General features: G+C 44.1%; 1 protein-coding gene across 1 annotated transcript; it reads right to left on the bottom strand.

The window, feature by feature from the left end:
• Window positions 1-15,623: 15,623 nt before the first annotated feature.
• LOC137637047 (uncharacterized) lies at window positions 15,624-17,274 on the bottom strand. Its single transcript, XM_068369357.1, has 2 exons — window positions 16,722-17,274; window positions 15,624-16,574 (listed from the first exon to the last, which is right to left on the bottom strand). The coding sequence occupies exons 1-2, from the start codon at window positions 16,998-17,000 to the stop codon at window positions 15,624-15,626; spliced, it is 1,230 nt and encodes a 409-aa protein (XP_068225458.1). The 5' UTR covers window positions 17,001-17,274.
• Between the last annotated feature and the right edge of the window lie 1,791 nt (window positions 17,275-19,065).

Raw genomic sequence — 19,065 nt, 5'->3', positions numbered from 1 at the left:
AGCTGTGCACAGCTCATTCATGTACGCTTGCCAGGATAGAGGAGTAGTGAGAGGATGTTTATTTGCGACGCTCCGTTCAGTAAATTACTATTGTTGGTCATGTGAACATACAAATTATCACCGTAATAATAGCCCACATGATAGCTGTGCACAGCTCATCCATGTACGCTTGCCAGGATAGAGGAGCAGTGAGATGATGTTTATTTGCGAGGCTCCGTTCAGTAAATTACTATTGTTGCTCATGTGAACGTACAAATTATCACCTTAATAATATCCCACATGATAGCTGTGCACAGCTCATTCATGTACGCTTGCCAGGATAGAGGAGCATTGAGAGGATGTTTATTTGCGAGGCTCCGTTCAGTAAATTACTGTTGTTGCTCATGTGAACATACAAATTATCACCGTAATAATAGCCCACATGATATCTGTGCACAGCTCATCCATGTACGCTTGCCAGGATAGAGGAGCAGAGAGATGATGTTTATTTGCGAGGCTCCGTTCAGTAAATTACTATTGTTGCTCATGTGAACATACAAATTATCACCGTAATAATAGCGCACATGATAGCTGTGCACAGCTCATCCATGTACGCTTGCCAGGATAGAGGAGCAGTGAGAGGATGTTTATTTGCGAGGCTCCGTTCAGTAAATTACTATTGTTGCTCATGTGAATGTACAAATTATCACCGTAATAATAGCCCACATGATAGCTGTGCACAGCTAATCCATGTATGCTTGCCAGGTTAGAGGAGCAGTGGGAGGATGTTTATTTGCAAGGCTCCGTTCAGTAAATTACTATTGTTGCTCATGTGAACGTACAAATTATCACCGTAATAATAGCCCACATGATAGCTGTGCACAGCTCATCCATGTACGCTTGCCAGGATAGAGGAGCAGTGAGATGATGTTTATTTGCAAGGCTCCGTTCAGTAAATTACTATTGTTGCTCATGTGAACGTACAAATTATCACCTTAATAATAGCCCACATGATAGCTGTGCACAGCTCATTCATGTACGCTTGCCAGGATAGAGGAGCATCGAGAGGATGTTTATTTGCGAGGCTCCGTTCAGTAAATTACTATTGTTGCTCATTTGAACATACAAATTATCACCGTAATAATAGCCCACATGATATTTGTGCACAGCTCATCCATGTACGCTTGCCAGGATAGAGGAGCAGAGAGATGATGTTTATTTGCGAGGCTCGGTTCAGTAAATTACTATTGTTGCTCATGTGAACGTACAATTTATCACCTTAATAATAGCCCACATGATAGCTGTGCACAGCTCATTCATGTACGCTTGCCAGGATAGAGGAGCAGGGAGAGGATATTTATTTGCGAGGCTTCGTTCAGTAAATTACTATTGTTGCTCATGTGAACATACAAATTATCACCGTAATAATAGCACACATGATAGCTGTGCACAGCTCATCCATGTACGCTTGCCAGGATAGAGGAGCAGTGAGAGGATGTTTATTTGCGAGGCTCCGTTCAGTAAATTACTATTGTTGCTCATGTGAATGTACAAATTATCACCGTAATAATAGCCCACATGATAGCTGTGCACAGCTAATCCATGTATGCTTGCCAGGTTAGAGGAGCAGTGGGAGGATGTTTATTTGCAAGGCTCCGTTCAGTAAATTACTATTGTTGGTCATGTGAACGTACAAATTATCACCGTAATAATAGCCCACATGATAGCTATGCACAACTCATTCATGTACGCTTGTCAGGATAGAGGAGCAGAGAGATGCTGTTTAATTGCGAGGCTCCGTTCAGTAAATTACTATTGTTGCTCATGTGAACATACAAATTATCACCGTAATAATAGCCCACGTGATAGCTGTGCACAGCTCATCCATGTACGCTTGCCAGGATAGAGGAGCATTGAGATGATGTTTATTTGCGAGGCTCAGTTCAGTAAATTACTATTGTTGCTCATGTGAACGTACAAATTATCACCGTAATAATAGCCCACATGATAGCTGTGCACAGCTCATCCATGTACGCTTGCCAGGATAGAGGAGCAGTGAGAGGATGTTTATTTGCGAGGCTCAGTTCAGTAAATTACTATTGTTGCTCATATGAACGTACAAATTATCACCGTAATAATAGCCCACATGATAGCTGTGCACAGCTCATCCATGTACGCACGCCAGGATAGAGGAGCAGAGAGATGATGTTTATTTGCGAGGCTCGGTTCAGTAAATTACTATTTTTGCTCATGTGAACGTACAAATTATCACCGTAATAATAGCCCACATGATAGCTGTGCACAGCTCATCCATGTACGCTTGCCATGATAGAGGAGCAGAGAGATGATGTTTATTTGCGAGGCTCCGTTCAGTAAAATACTATTGTTGCTCATGTGAACGTACAAATTATCACTGTAATAATAGCCCACATGATAGCTGTGCACAGCTCATCCATGTACGCTTGCCAGGATAGAGGAGCAGTGAGAGGATGTTTATTTGCGACGCTCCGTTCAGTAAATTACTATTGTTGCTCATGTGAACGTACAAATTATCACCGTAATAATAGCCCACATGATAGCTGTGCACAGCTCATCCATGTACGCTTGCCAGGATAGAGGAGCAGAGAGATGATGTTTATTTGCGAGGCTCGGTTCAGTAAATTACTATTGTTGCTCATTTGAACGTACAAATTATCACCGTAATAATAGCCCACATGATAGCTGTGCACAGCTCATTCATGTAGGCTTGCCAGGATAGAGGAGCAGTGAGAGGATGTTTATTTGCGAGGCTCCGTTCAGTAAATTACTATTGTTGCTCATGTGAACGTACAAATTATCACCGTAATAATAGCCCACATGATAGCTGTGCACAGCTCATCCATGTACGCTTGCCAGGATAGAGGAGCAGAGAGATGATGTTTATTTGCGAGGCTCGGTTCAGTAAATTACTATTGTTGCTCATGTGAACGTACAAATTATCACCGTAATAATAGCCCACATGATAGCTGTGCACAGCTCATCCATGTACGCTTCCCAGGATAGAGGAGCAGTGAGAGGATGTTTATTTGCGAGGCTCCGTTCAGTAAATTACTATTGTTGCTCTTGTGAACATACAAATGATCACCGTAATAATAGCCCACATTATAGCTGTGCACAGATCATCCATGTACGCTTGCCAGGATAAAGGAGCTCTGAGATGATGTTTATTTGCGAGGCTCCGTTCAGTAAATTACTATTGTTGCTCATGTGAACGTACAAATTATCACCGTAATAAAAGCCCACATAATAGCTGTGCACAGCTCATTCATGTAGGCTTGCCAGGATAGAGGAGTAGAGGGATGATGTTTATTTGCGAGGCTCAGTTCAGTAAATTACTATTGTTGCTCATGTGAACGTGCAAATTATCACCGTAATAATAGCCCACATGATAGCTGTGCACAGCTCATCCATGTACGCTTGCCAGGATAGAGGAGCAGTGAGAGGATGTTTATTTGCGAGGCTCCGTTCAGTAAATTACTATTGTTGCTCATGTGAATGTACAAATTATCACCGTAATAATAGCCCACATGATAGCTGTGCACAGCTAATCCATGTATGCTTGCCAGGTTAGAGGAGCAGTGGGAGAATGTTTATTTGCAAGGCTCCGTTCAGTAAATTACTATTGTTGCTCATGTGAACGTACAAATTATCACCGTAATAATAGCCCACATGATAGCTGTGCACAACTCATTCATGTACGCTTGTCAGGATAGAGGAGCAGAGAGATGATGTTTAATTGCGAGGCTCCGTTCAGTAAATTACTATTGTTGCTCATGTGAACATACAAATTATCACCGTAATAATAGCCCACGTGATAGCTGTGCACAGCTCATCCATGTACTCTTGCCAGGATAGAGGAGCAGAGAGATGATGTTTATTTGCGAGGCTCGGTTCAGTAAATTACTATTGTTGCTCATGTGAACGTACAAATTATCACCGTAATAATAGCCTACATGATAGCTGTGCACAGCTCATCCATGTACGCTTCCCAGGATAGAGGAGCAGTGAGAGGATGTTTATTTGCGAGGCTCAGTTCAGTAAATTACTATTGTTGCTCATATGAACGTACAAATTATCACCGTAATAATAGCCCACATGATAGCTGTGCACAGCTCATCCATGTATGCTTGCCAGGATAGAGGAGCAGAGAGATGAAGTTTATTTGCGAGGCTCGGTTCAGTAAATTACTATTGTTGCTCATGTGAACGTACAAATTATCACCGTAATAATAGCCCACATGATAGCTGTGTACAGCTCATCCATATATGCTTGCCAGGATAGAGGAGCAGAGAGATGATGTTTATTTGCGAGGCTCCGTTCAGTAAAATACTATTGTTGCTCATGTGAATGTACAAATTATCACCGTAATAATAGCCCACATGATAGCTGTGCACAGCTCATCCATGTAAGCTTGCCAGGATAGAGGAACAGTGAGAGGATGTTTATTTGCGAGTCTTTGTTCAGTAAATTACTATTGTTGCTCATGTGAACGTACAAATTATCACCGTAATAATAGGCCACATGATAGCTGTGAATAGCTGATTCATGTAGGCTTGCCAGGATAGAGGAGCATTGAGAGGATGTTCATTTGCGAGGCTCCGTTCAGTAACTTACTATTGTTGCTCATGTGAATATACAAATTATCACCGTAATAATAGCCCACATGATAGTTGTGCACAGCTCATCCATGTACGCTTGCCAGGATAGAGGAGCTGAGAGATGATGTTTATTTGCGAGGCTCGGTTCAGGAAATTACTATTGTTGCTCATGTGAACGTACAAATTATCACCGTAATAATAGCCCACATGATAGTTGTGCACCGCTCATCCATGTACGCTTGCCAGGATAGAGGAGCAGTGAGAGGATGTTTATTTGCGAGGCTCCGTTCAGTAAATTACTATTATTGCTCTTGTGAACATACAAATTATCACCGTAATAATAGCCCACATGATAGCTGTGCACAGCTCATCCATGTACGCTTGCCAGGATAAAGGAGCTCTGAGATGATGTTTATTTGCGAGGCTCCGTTCAGTAAATTACTATTGTTGCTCATGTGAACGTACAAATTATCACCGTAATAATAGCCCACATAATAGCTGTGCACAGCTCATTCATGTAGGCTTGCCAGGATAGAGGAGTAGAGAGATGATGTTTATTTGCGAGGCTCAGTTCAGTAAATTACTATTGTTGCTCATGTGAACGTGCAAATTATCACCGTAATAATAGCCCACATGATAGCTGTGCACAGCTCATCCATATACGCTTGCCAGGATAGAGGAGCAGAGAGATGATGTTTATTTGCGAAGCTCCGTTCAGTAAATTACTATTGTTGCCCATGTGAACGTACAAATTATCACCGTAATAATAGCCCACATGATAGTTGTGCACAGCTCATCTATGTTCGCTTGCCAGGATAGAGGAGCAGTGAGATGGTGTTTATTTGCGAGGCTCCGTTCAGTGAATTACTATTGTTGCTCATGTGAACGTGCAAATTATCACCGTAATAATAGCCCACATAATAGTTGTGCACAGCTCATCCATGTACGCTTACCAGAATAGAGGAGCAGTGAGAGGATGTTTATTTGCGAGGCTCCGTTCAGTAAATTACGATTTTTGCTCATGTGAATGTACAAATTATCACCGTAATAATAGCCCACATGATAGCTGTGCACAGCTCATCCATGTACGCTTCCCAGGATAGAGGAGCAGTGAGAGGATGTTTATTTGCGAGGCTCCGTTCAGTAAATTACTATTGTTGCTCATGTGAACATACAAATTATCACCGTAATAATAGCCCACATGAAATGTGTGCACAGCTCATCCATGTACGCTTCCCAGGATAGAGGAACAGTGAGAGGATGTTTATTTGCAAGGCTCCGTTCAGTAAATTACGATTGTTGCTCATGTGAATGTACAAATTATCACCGTAATAATAGCCCACATGATAGCTGTGCACAGCTCATCCATGTACGCTTCCCAGGATAGAGGAGTAGTGAGAGGATGTTTATTTGCGAGGCTCCGTTCAGTAAATTACTATTGTTGCTCATGTGAACATACAAATTATCACCGTAATAATAGCCCACATGATATGTTTGCACAGCTCATCCATGTACGCTTCCCAGGATAGAGGAACAGTGAGAGGATGTTTATTTGCGAGGCTCCGTTCAGTAAATTACAATTGTTGCTCATGTGAACATACAAATTATCACCGTAATAATAGCCCACATGATAGTTGTGCACAGCTCATCCATGTACTCTTACCAGGATAGAGGAGCAGTGAGATGATGTTTATTTGCGAGGCTCCGTTCAGTAAATTACTATTGTTGCTCATGTGAATGTACAAATTATCACCGTAATAATAGCCCACATGATAGCTGTGCACAGCTCATCCATGTATGCTTGCCAGGATATAGGAGCAGTGAGAGGATGTTTATTTGCGAGGCGCCGTTCAGTAAATTACTATTGTTGCTCATGTGAACATACAAATTATCACCGTAATAATAGCGCACATGATAGCTGTGCACAGCTCATCCATGTACGCTTGCCAGGATAGAGGAGCAATGAGAGGATGTTTATTTGCGAGGCTCCGTTCAGTAAATTACTATTGTTGCTCATGTGAACGTACAAATTATCAACGTAATAATAGCCCACATGATAGCTGTGCACAGCTCATCCATGTACGCATATCAGGATAGAGGAGCAGAGAGATCATGTTTATTTGCGAGGCTCGGTTCAGTAAATTACTATTGTTGCTCATGTGAACGTACAAATTATCACCGTAATAATAGCCCACATGATGGCTGTGCACAGCTCATTCATGTAGGCTTGTCAGGATAGAGGAGCAGTGAGAGGATGTTTATTTGCGAGGCTCCGTTCAGCAAATTACTATTGTTGCTCATGTGAACATACAAATTATCACCGTAATAATAGCCCACATGATAGCTTTGCACAGCTCATCCATGTACGCTTTCCAGGATAGAGGAGCAATGAGAGGATGTTTATTTGCGAGGCGCCGTTCAGTAAATTACTATTGTTGCTCATGTGAACATACAAATTATCACCGTAATAATAGCCCACATGATAGCTGTGCACAGCTCATCCATGTACGCATACCAGGATAGAGGAGCAGAGAGATGATGTTTATTTGCGATGCTCGGTTCAGTAAATTACTACTGTTGCTCATGTGAACGTACAAATTATCACCGTAATAATAGCCCACATGATAGCTGTGCACAGCTCATTCATGTAGGTTTGCCAGGATAGAGGAGCAGTGATAGGATGTTTATTTGAGAGGCTCCGTTCAGTAAATTACTATTGTTGCTCATGTGAATGTACAAATTATCACCGTAATAATAGCCCACATGATAGCTGTGCACAGCTAATCCATGTATGCTTTCCAGGTTAGAGGAGCAGTGGGAGGAGGTTTATTTGCAAGGCTCCGTTTAGTAAATTACTATTTTTGCTCATGTGAACGTACAAATTATCACCGTAATAATAGCCCACATGATAGATGTGCACAACTCATCCATGTACGCTTGCCAGGATAGAGGAGCAGAGAGATTGTTTATTTGCGAGGCTCGGATCAGTAAATTACTATTGTTGCTCATGTGAACATACAAATTATCACCGTAATAATACCCCACGTGATAGCTGTGCACAGCTCATCCATGTACGCTTGCCAGGATAGAGGGGCAGTGAGAGGATGTTTATTTGCGAGGCTCCGTTCAGTAAATTACTATTGTTGCTCATGTGAACGTACAAATTATCACCGTAATAATAGCCCACATGATAGCTGTGCACAGCTCATCCATATACGCTCTCCAGGATAGAGGAGCAGAGAGATGATGTTTATTTGCGAGGCTCGGTTCAGTAAATTACTATTTTTGCTCATGTGAACGTACAAATTATCACCGTAATAATAGCCCACATGATAGCTGTGCACGGCTCATTCATGTAGGCTTGCCAGGATAGAGGAGCACTGAGAGGATGTTTATTTGCGAGGCTCCGTTCAGTAAATTACTATTGTTGCTCATGTGAACGTACAAATTATCACCGTAATAATAGCCCACATGATAGTCGTGCACAGCTCATCCATGTACGCTTGCCAGGATAGAGGAGCAGTGAGAGGATGTTTATTTGCGAGGCTCCGTTCAGTAAATAACTATTGTTGCTCATGTGAACATACAAATTATCACCGTAATAATAGCCCACATGATAGCTGTGCACAGCTCATCCATGTACGCTTGCCAGGATAGATGAGCAGTGAGATGGTTTATTTGCGAGGCTCCGTTCAGTAAATTACTATTGTTGCTCATGTGAACGTACAAATTATCACCGTAATAATAGCCCACATAATAGCTGTGCACAGCTCATTCATGTAGGCTTGCCAGGATAGAGGAGCAGTGAGAGGATGTTTATTTGCGAGGCTCCGTTCAGTAAATTACTATTGTTGCTCATGTGAACATACAAATTATCACCGTAATAATAGCCCACATGATAGTTGTGCACAGCTCATCCATGTACTCTTGCCAGGATAGAGGAGCTGAGAGATGATGTTTATTTGCGAGGCTCAGTTCAGTAAATTACTATTGTTGCTCATGTGAACGTGCAAATTATCACCGTAATAATAGCCCACATGATAGCTGTGCACAGCTCATCCATGTACGCTTGCCAGGATAGAGGAGCAGAGAGATGATGTTTATTTGCGAGGCTCCGTTCAGTAAATTACTACTGTTGCCCATGTGAACGTACAAATTATCACCGTAATAATAGCCCACATAATAGCTGTGCACAGCTCATCCATGTTCGCTTGCCAGGATAGAGGAGCAGTGAGATGGTGTTTATTTGCGAGGCTCCGTTCAGTGAATTACTATTGTTGCTCATGTGAACGTGCAAATTATCACCGTAATAATAGCCCACATGATAGTTGTGCACAGCTCATCCATGTACGCTTACCAGGATAGAGAAGCAGTGAGAGGATGTTTATTTGCGAGGCTCCGTTCAGTAAATTACTATTGTTGCTCATGTGAATGTACAAATTATCACCGTAATAATAGCCCACATGATAGCTGTGCACAGCTCATCCATGTACGCTTCCCAGGATAGAGGAACAGTGAGAGGATGTTTATTTGCGAGGCTCCGTTCAGTAAATTACTATTGTTGCTCATGTGAACATACAAATTATCACCGTAATAATAGCCCACATGATATGTGTGCACAGCTCATCCATGTACGCTTCCCAGGATAGAGGAACAGTGAGAGGATGTTTATTTGCGAGGCTCCGTATAGTAAATTACTATTGTTGCTCATGTGAACATACAATTTATCACCGTAATAATAGCCCACATGATAGCTGTGCACAGCTCATCCATGTACGCTTGCCAGGATAGAGGAGCAGTGAGAGGATGTTTATTTGCGAGGCGCCGTTCAGTAAATTACTATTGTTGCTCATGTGAACATACAAATTATCACCGTAATAATAGCCCACATGATAGCTGTGCACAGCTCATCCATGTACGCTTGCCAGGATAGAGGAGCAATGAGAGGATGTTTATTTGCGATGCTCCGTTCAGTAAATTACTATTGTTGCTCATGTGAACGTACAAATTATCAACGTAATAGTAGCCCCCATGATAGTTGTGCACAGCTCATCCATGTACGCATACCAGGATAGAGGAGCAGAGAGATGATGTTTATTTGCGAGGCTCGGTTCAGTAAATTACTATTGTTGCTCATGTGAACGTACAAATTATCACCGTAATAATAGCCCACATGATAGCTGTGCACAGCTCATCCATGTATGCTTGCATGGATAGAGGAGCAGAGAGATGATGTTTATTTGCGAGTCTCAGTTCAGTAAATTACTATTGTTGCTCATGTGAACGTGCAAATTATCACCGTAATAATAGCCCACATGATAGCTGTGCACAGCTCATCCATGTACGCTTGCCAGGATAGAGGAGCAGTGAGATGATGTTTATTTGCGAGGCTCCGTTCAGTAAATTACTATTGTTGCTCATGTGAACGTGCAAATTATCACCGTAATAATTGCCCACATGATAGGTGTGCACAGCTCATCCATGTACGCTTTCCAGGATAGAGGAGCAGTGAGATGATGTTTATTTGCGAGGCTCCGTTCAGTAAATTACTATTGTTGCTCATGTGAACGTGCAAATTATCACCGTAATAATTGCCCACATGATAGGTGTGCACAGCTCATCCATGTACGCTTTCCAGGATAGAGGAGCAGAGAGATGATGTTTATTTGCAAGAAAAGTGAGCCATGGATGAGCTAAACCATCTGAGAGACGTGGTATAAATCATAGGCAATTATGATACTTCAATACTGTCTCAGACGCATGCGCAGCATATCCATGCACCGCTTGCAAGAACAGAGGATCAGGGAGATAATTTTTGTTAGCTAGTGAAGGGAGCCACATCAGAGTAAAAACCATTTGTTGGACATGTGAATCATAAATAATTATACTTTCATTTCACTCCTAGCAAGAACTGTATATTTTTCCAACAGGTTATTTTGTGTTTACTATGCATTTTTTACCATTACTATTGCTGCAAATCACTTATTTATGAGGTTTTCCTGCCTAAAACTGGTTCCCTCCTTGGGTACCCCATAATTCTGGTTATATGGCGGGTGTTGCTGGAAAACTTCAATGGGTGGTGAGCCCCAATATTCATGGTCAGAAAAGGATAAAACACAGGATAACGTTTAAGAAAAATATATGGTTCATGTATCTGGCTAGAAAGCAAAGTGTATACAGTAATTACCCATTTATCATATGATACTCACCTATTAGAAATAGGTAAAAAAATATCTTTTTCTTTCTTATACTCAAACTATGTTGGTGTTCTAAAGGGATTTTGACGAAGGAAAAATCTATTTCTGGGCGAGAGACCTGTGCCGCCCAGTGAAATGCTCCTTAAGCACCATTTCAAAGGAATATAACTGCTAATATTACCAGAGAAAAAATGTAAAGGAATGCTAGGTTGAACTAGCTCGCTCACCTAATGGTGTCGGTATAGACTGGGGCGAAATACCAGAGGTCTCGTACCATTTAGACTTCTCCTCTTCGAAATCCCCCAATAGTGAGGTGCCGTTCAACCTCCCCTGCCTCGCAGACCAGTACTACTAACTCAACCCACGCTTGCCCATCACTCCTTACAGCACCCTTAAGTTTGGGGTCTGAACAGGGGGGGAGCAAATAGGGTGGGTTCACTGGGCGGCACAGGTCTCTCGCCCAGAAATAGATTTTTCCTTCGTCAAAATCCCTTTTCTGGGCTCAATCCCTGTGCCGCGCAGTGAAATAGTACCAGAGAAAACGAACCCAAACTTTATTAACTATACGGGAACGAATTAAAATCAACATAACAAACAGTGGTTTAATCAAAAGTTAACGTAGAAGACGGACGTCTTTAATAACATCAGCATGATAAGGTATAATATCCCAGGAAGGGAAGACAAAAGAACATTAACTTAAAACAAAACCAATTAAGGTCAAACACTGGAACAAATTACATACACTTGAACACTAAAGAAATACAGTTCGTATGGAAGAATAAATTGAACAATGATAATAAAATGGCAATGTTACGAACTAGGAACACCCATGGGTGTGATACAACAAACCGAACTCAGGTAGGAACTGTAAGTGAGGCAGGTAAGAGGAAGAAGGTGGAAGATATAGGATTCAGGGATTAGTTAGAAGGAATTTGTCCGGGGGATACCACGCTCCCTGCAGCTACGGTAGCGAGTTGAAGGGCCTCTAATTGTTTAAGATAGTGCCGCTTGAACACTGAGGGGGATTTCCATCCGGTATATTTAGAGATATCTGTAAAGTTCATATGATGGAAAAAATTTATTGAGGTCGCTACCGCCCGAATGTCGTGGACGTGAGGAAAAGACTCTGGATTGGCCTGTTTAATAAAATACAATATCTGTTGTCTGATCCCTTTCAAAGTTATAGTCCCTCCCCGCTCCCTGATGAACAAGGGTCCCGAGGTCTTATAGGAAGTCCTTGATAGAAAGGACTTTAGAGTGGTAACCGGGCATAGGGAAGGATCCTGAAGGAGAGGGATAATTTTCCAGGAGGACCATCTATTCTGAGGGTCTTCATTTTTGGCCAAGAAGACCTTGTCTGGGGAGAGGAGGACCTCTCCTGACGGAAGGAACTCTATGTGGCCTGGATCCCTTGATAAGGCAGCTAATTCCGAAATCCTGGTGCCAGATGCTAAACTCACGAGAAAGAGAGTTTTCCTGAGTAGAGGGATATACTCACATGAATCGTTGACGGTTTCTGACGCTAGTTTAAGAACATCATTGAGAAACCAGGAAATCGGGCTAGGACGAGAAGATGGTCTCAGTCTGGCACAGGCTTTTGGGATCGAAGCTAGCAATGAATCTGTTAGATCTATATTAAAGCCGATTAGAAAAATCTTCTTCAAGGCAGACTTGATGGTAGTAATAGTGTTAGCTGCTAAGCCCGACTCAAACAAGGTTCTGAAAAATGTTACCGTTAGGTTTAGTGTCATAAAGTCAGTACTAGAATCTTTCAAAAACTTAGCTAGTTTTTTGACCGCTGAGTCATATTGACGAAGAGTGGAGTCTCTCTTGTCAGATTCTAAAAATAAAGTATTCTGGGGGTCTATGTTAGCCCCTTTGTGTGCCGCAAACTTCATGAAGTCCATAAAGTTAGGGTGGTCTGAATGTTTGAGGAAGCGAACACAGTGCACGTTTGTACTATCTGGGTCAAAGTCGGGTTGGGAATCTGGTGAGGGTGGAGATTCAGCTCCAGTAAAAGAGGAAACCAATTGCTCTTGGGCCAATTGGGGGCCACCAGGGCTACTTGACCTTTGAAGGTTCGAAGTTTGTCCAGCACTGTCATCAGTAGGTTCACCGGTGGGAAAAGGTAAATCCTTTCCCAGGCGTTCCAGACGAGAGACATGGCATCCGTGGCGTAAGCCCGAGGGTCCAGGTTGGGGGCCACATAACATTTCAGCTTGTGGTTGGATTCCGTCGCGAAGAGGTCTACCTGGAGATCCGGCACTTGGAAGAGGATCCATTGAAAGGATTTGCGATCTAGTGACCATTCTGACTCCAACGGTACCGTCCTGGAGAGTGCGTCTGCCACAACGTTCCGAACTCCAGCCAGATGGACGGCGGATAGGTGCCATTGGTTTGAGGCCGCCAGGGAGAAGATTGCCACCATCACGTGATTGATGGGACCTGACTTGGAGCCCCCTCTGTTTAGACAACGGACTATGACTTCGTTGTCGAGGACTATCCTCAGATGTTGTTTCTTGGCCGGGGAAAGACGTTTCAAGGTTAGTAAGACAGCCATGGCCTCCAGGACGTTTATGTGAAATTGCTGGAACATTGTGGACCAAAGGCCCTGAACTTTCCTGTGTTGGGAGTAGCCTCCCCAACCTGATAGGGAGGCATCCGTGTGGATGACTATCCTTGGAGGGGGGTACTGCAACGGAACCGACTTTGATAGGCTCTTGGCGGTTGTCCATGGGAGAAGCCTCTTCCGAAGAATGGGAGGAAGGCGTGTCTTCTTGTCCCGACGTTTGGTGTTCGCTCTGGAGCGCCAAACTCGGTTGATGTCTTTCAGTTTCGCTTTCAGAAGGAGGTCTGTCACTGAAGCGAATTGTAGGGACCCTAGAATCCTCTCCTGGTTCCTTCTGGAAGTTACCTTTTCCCCGAGAAAGCGTTTGGTATTTTTCGCAATCTCTATCCTCTTGGACCTGGGGAGACATAGAGTGTGAGAACGTAGGTCCCACCGTAATCCCAGCCACTGAAATTTGGTCTTTGGTGTCAGACGAGACTTTCCGAAGTTTATCTGGAATCCCAGAAACTGAAGATATTGGATCACCTTGTTTGTTGCCTTGAGACAATCCTCGACGTTGTCTGACCAGATTAGCCAATCGTCCAGGTATGCGACGACTTGGATTCCGTGGGATCGGAGTTCCTGAATGACCGATTCCGCCAGTTTCGTGAAGATTCTGGGCGCGATGTTGAGCCCGAAAGGCATCACTTTGAACGTGTAAGCCTTGTCGTCCAGTCTGAATCCTAGGAATGGGCGGAAGTGTCTCGCTATTGGAACGTGATAGTAAGCATCGGTAAGATCGATGGAGGTGGTGACGGCCCCACGGGGAAGCAAGGTTCGCACCTGCGAGACGGTAAGCATGTGAAACCTGTCGCATTGAATGGACAAGTTTAGTCGAGACAGATCGAGGATGACCCTTCGGCTGTCGGAGTCTTTCTTCGGAACGCTGAATAAGCGACCTTGAAACTTCAGATATTTCGTTTCCTTGATCGCGTTCTTGCGAAGAAGATCTTGGGTAAACAAAAGTAGGTCCGGTGTCGAGGGTTGATGGAATCTGTTCGGTGGAGGAGGCCCTTCTATCCAACTCCACCCCAGGCCCTTGGAGATTATGCTGAAGGCCCAAGGACTGAATTTCCAGCGACTCCGGAACACATAAAGTCTCCCTCCTACCTGAAGACCGTCAGTAGTTGGAGGTTTTACCGCCTCGGCCACCACGTGACCCTTTTCCACGGGAGAAATATCTCCCTTTGCTTCTGTTCTGAAAAGAACCCCTCGAACCGGGGCCCCTGCCTCGTTGGTATCCTTGGGAGGAAAACCGGGACTCATAGACCGGGTTATAAACAGGAGAGGTAAACGAGTTCGAGGCCACTTGGTTTTCAGGGACGAGGACATACTTCACTTGGGGCTGAGACTTGGAGGTGGAGGGTTGGATGCCCTGAGAGACCGGGGCCGACTGGACTACTTGAATAGGTTGGCGGAATTGGGTAGAGCTATAAGGGCGTAGCCTCTTTCTGCCCCGGGAGTGAATGCTCGATTGTTCGAACTTCCGTTTGGGAGTGAGACCCCAACGGACTTTGAGGCTCTGGTTCACTCTGGCAGCTTCGCTCAATACCGAGTTGACCATGTCCTCCGGGAAAAGGTCCGGACCCCAAGCAGAGGCTTTAATGAGCTTATTTGGCTCATGGCGGATAGTGGCCTCAGATAAGACATGCTTACGGCAACGTCTTTTGGCCACCAAGAAGTCGTAGCAATCTGCTAACAAAGATTGCAGGGTGGCTTTAGTCATAACTTTAAAAGAGTGTTCCTCGTCATAAGTAAGAGAAAACATCTCCGCCATAGTCGAGATGTTGAGGCTCCGGCTAAACCTAGACCGGGACTCGAACTCGAGTCGGATTAAGGTTTCAGGTAGTCTTGGGAGGCGTTCACTGAATTGCGTCGATGCACAGTCCGCGGATAGCTTACCAGAAGTGAATGTCGATTGAATGTTAAGCCAACATTCATTATCTGATGGGAACAGCAGAGATGTAGGATCTGTCTCCCGGAGTTGTGGCAAAGGCTTATCTTCGGTCACTGCCTGAAGGGCTAATTCAACCATTTTGGTGACGCAAGGAGTGGGGGTCTGTTCGTCCACAAGAAACATGGTGTAAGTACTCTTGTGGGGGGTCAGCATGGTGTTTGTACAACCCCACTCATTTAAGGTTCGAACCCAAACAGACTGAGCCTGTTCCTTCGGAAAGATAACGGTCTCTTTAGGGACCTTATCTAGTCGGACAAGAGCCTCTTCCGTAAGCCGGGGAAAGGAAATTGAAGACCGGGAGGGAAGAACTCAAAATCTTCAATGGGCCTGGTCCCAAAACCCTCGATGGTCAACATTCCGTCCGTGAAAGGACAGTGGAGCGCCATTTTCCACGGGTTGTTCTTCGTGAAGGGTGGAAGTTTTGAGGCGTCCGGGATGAGGAACTGCTGTTGTTGAGGCAGTCCACTTTCTAGGGTATCTAGTCTTCTGGTGACGGCAGAAAGTATAGAACTAATCTGCTCTGTAACGACCCTCGACAACATATTTGTGAGGGCCTCCGGGTCGAGGTTGGTTGTGGTAATTAAGGGGGATGACTGCACTCCCGGGTCCTGAGACATAGGGGCAGTGCTAGTCGAGTCACTAGGAGCTCCGGGGAGGGGAGCCTTCTTGGGCTTCGATGATCCAGGTAGTGTAGGATTCTGACGAGTCCTCACTAAAGGTCTTTTCTGAGATTTGACCTTGGCAGGAACCGAGAGCGATCTCGGGGAGGATTCGTGGTTCCCTTCAAAACCAAGAAAGGAAGAATTATTAGAAGTTGAAGAAAAAGAGGGGCTAAGAAGAGAGGTCTTAGCGCCAGACCCACCTGCCTCACTTACAACCTTACCTGTGTCTGGTTCGTCAAAAACCATGGGCTCTATGTCTAAGGTCAGAGCCGTAACATTGTCTTCAATGGGGTCCGGGTCGTCAGGGATGTCTGTATCCTGGACGAGATTGAGTTCTACGGTTTCCGCAATGTCAGCAATTATAGGAGCCGCCACTTGCCTAGGCACTGCTGCCGAAGATTTTGCGTTCGGGTAGATAAGTCTACAATAATCTTCTGAGAGGACGTAGGGCTTCCTGGCCTTTACGTTACGGGCGAAGCCGCCTACCCACAATTTCAAAGTGGCTCTTGCTGAAGTTTTAACCGCCTGGGAACTCTGAAAGGACGGGGATAAGGTTAGCAAACCCGAGGGACAAAATGATAAATGAACCCGAAGATTCATAACAGAAGTCAATGATTATCTATCATATTGATGTCGCCCAGTGAAGGGAAGTAAATACAAAAATGACTGAAAGAGGCTCACCGAATCTGAAGCGAGGGTGGAGATAAGGTCATAACAGATAAGGCAGTTGTCAGGGTGCCATACCACAATATCGTCCATCTGGATCCCACAGTCCGCGTGGGACCGACAGACAGCATGTCCGCAAGGCTGGTGAAGGACGGCCGTGCAGGCTGTCATCCGGCAACGGACCACCTGTAAAAGGAATAGTCCATGAGCATCTACTAGTTTCTCTATAAGGGGTCCCGGAGGGTCCGGGACCTGCCAGTTAATAAAATAAATGTATAGCCTTAGACTAAACATGCAGAGAACTGAGACTATTCCAATAGCAATCCGGCAGAGCCGGGTATGAAAAAGGATGCAAAAAACAGTGATGAATATATAATCATAACTAGTTCCGGGGCCCCCGGGGCCGGGGAACAGGGTTGGTAAGTAAACTTAAAGTAAACTTAAAGTAACTTAAAGTAAACTTAAAGTACCCAAGATACATCCTTAAAGTACATAAATAGAAAACGCCAATTATGATCTAAAACTAATGTCTGTAATGAATAGGGCTCCCGGAGGGAGGATATTAATCAAAACCGTGTCAGTGTCAACCGATCTTGTAGTTAAGAGCCCGCGGCTCCGATGTCTGATGACGGGAGGGTACAACGGGAGAGCGCGGGGGGAGCCAGTGGAACCCCCCTACCTTACCGGAGGTACCGGGACAAAGGTAATGATTCATGTAGAATATAATATAATGATATGGGATATAATAAGTCCTATACGGACGATAATAGCAGGAAGTACCGTAGGTGAGGACACTCCTAATATAAGTGCTCATTCTAACAACCGTAGCTAAAAGCAAGGTTACACCAAGGTGCAGTTATACCGACTAATCACGTGTGATAGTCCCCGGTGGTCCCGGCCTTCCCCCTCCCCGACCGATGGCGACGGGAGGGGGGAGACGAAACCGCCCGGTATGAATGAATGAGACTAAGTCATACCCCGTTGGTATACTCAGTCCTCAATATGTCGGAACGTTGATGGAAGACTGAGGTACAAGCATACTTGACCCGTAAATCATAACCAACAACCATCGAGTGAGAGGAAGGGTGTACACTGAAGGGGGGGGGGATGGAATAGCCTCCCCAACTTGTTGGGGGGGGGGGGGGGTAATGGTACCGGGAAATCGCCAGTGCGCAGTGGTAGACAGGGCTACCAACTGGAGATTCCCTCAATCATGACATGAAAATCCCAAAAATATGATCATAACGGAGTAAGCAATAAATATAATATCAATGCACAAATACATAAAAATAATTAATGAATTAAAAGCGAAATCACGTAAGTAAGGTTAGGCATGCAGAAAAAATATGGCGAGAGAGGGACTCGGGCGAGTGGTAAGGGAGGAGCATGACGCCATCAGCAGATGGAAAGCAGGGGTACCAACCTAGTTACTGAAGCGGTAGATCGAACAGTAAAAACAACAAAATACGCGAGAGTCCCACTCGAACCAAACGTAAAACTAGGTGGAGCGTAATAAAACAAAAGGTTTTACTAATAATAAGTGAGATGGTCGAAATTAAAGCTCCTAGAACTAGCGAAACAATCTCAATGGTGACGCTATCCACCAACATGCACGAATGCAGGCATACCAACATAACCTACTCCTGATGAAACGCTAACACCGATATCATAGGATAACATAAAATAAATGCTATATGAAAGCATAAAGTCGGTGTACTAAATGAATATAAGGAAAAAACTCCTAAAGAATCGAACGAATATAAAAGACGGACGAACTAACGAGACAAAGGGCAGAGGCGAAAGTAAGAACGGGGACGCCGCTCATATATAAACACTTCTCAATAATAAAAACAAAGATTACACTGCCCAATCTCGTTAAAAACTCATGGATAAGGTACTTAACTTCGATGGGGTATCTTGGGAATCGGCCATCGAGAGAAAGTTGATGATAAATCCAATGAAACACACGAGAATAAAAAACTTGGACTTATATGAAACAGGTGCTTGAAAGGAGTGATGGGCAAGCGTGGGTTGAGTTAGTAGTACTGGTCTGCGAGGCAGGGGAGGTTGAACGGCACCTCACTATTGGGGGATTTCGAAGAGGAGAAGTCTAAATGGTACGAGACCTCTGGTATTTCGCCCCAGTCTATACCGACACCATTAGGTGAGCGAGCTAGTTCAACCTAGCATTCCTTTACATTTTTTCTCTGGTAATATTAGCAGTTATATTCCTTTGAAATGGTGCTTAAGGAGCATTTCACTGCGCGGCACAGGGATTGAGCCCAGAAATATTATTTATGGTGTGCTACATATTTTTTTTTAGTATAAGAATTCTGGTATTTTGGGTGCTTGTGTGTGC

The sequence above is a fragment of the Palaemon carinicauda genome, chromosome 3 (genome assembly GCF_036898095.1).
Source record: "Palaemon carinicauda isolate YSFRI2023 chromosome 3, ASM3689809v2, whole genome shotgun sequence".
In the NCBI taxonomy this organism is placed as follows: domain Eukaryota; kingdom Metazoa; phylum Arthropoda; class Malacostraca; order Decapoda; family Palaemonidae; genus Palaemon; species Palaemon carinicauda.
This window is presented reverse-complemented; position numbering and strand designations above follow the sequence as displayed.

Bases quoted from the DNA above. Each gene is read 5' to 3' on its own strand.
- LOC137637047 (XM_068369357.1), bottom strand. From the start codon at position 17,000: ATGTTTAGTCTAAGGCTATACATTTATTTTATTAACTGGCAGGTCCCG. The intron at 16,575-16,721 runs GTGAGCCTCTTT...CCGTCCTTTCAG, and splicing joins CCACCCTCGCTTCAGATTCG to AGTTCCCAGGCGGTTAAAAC.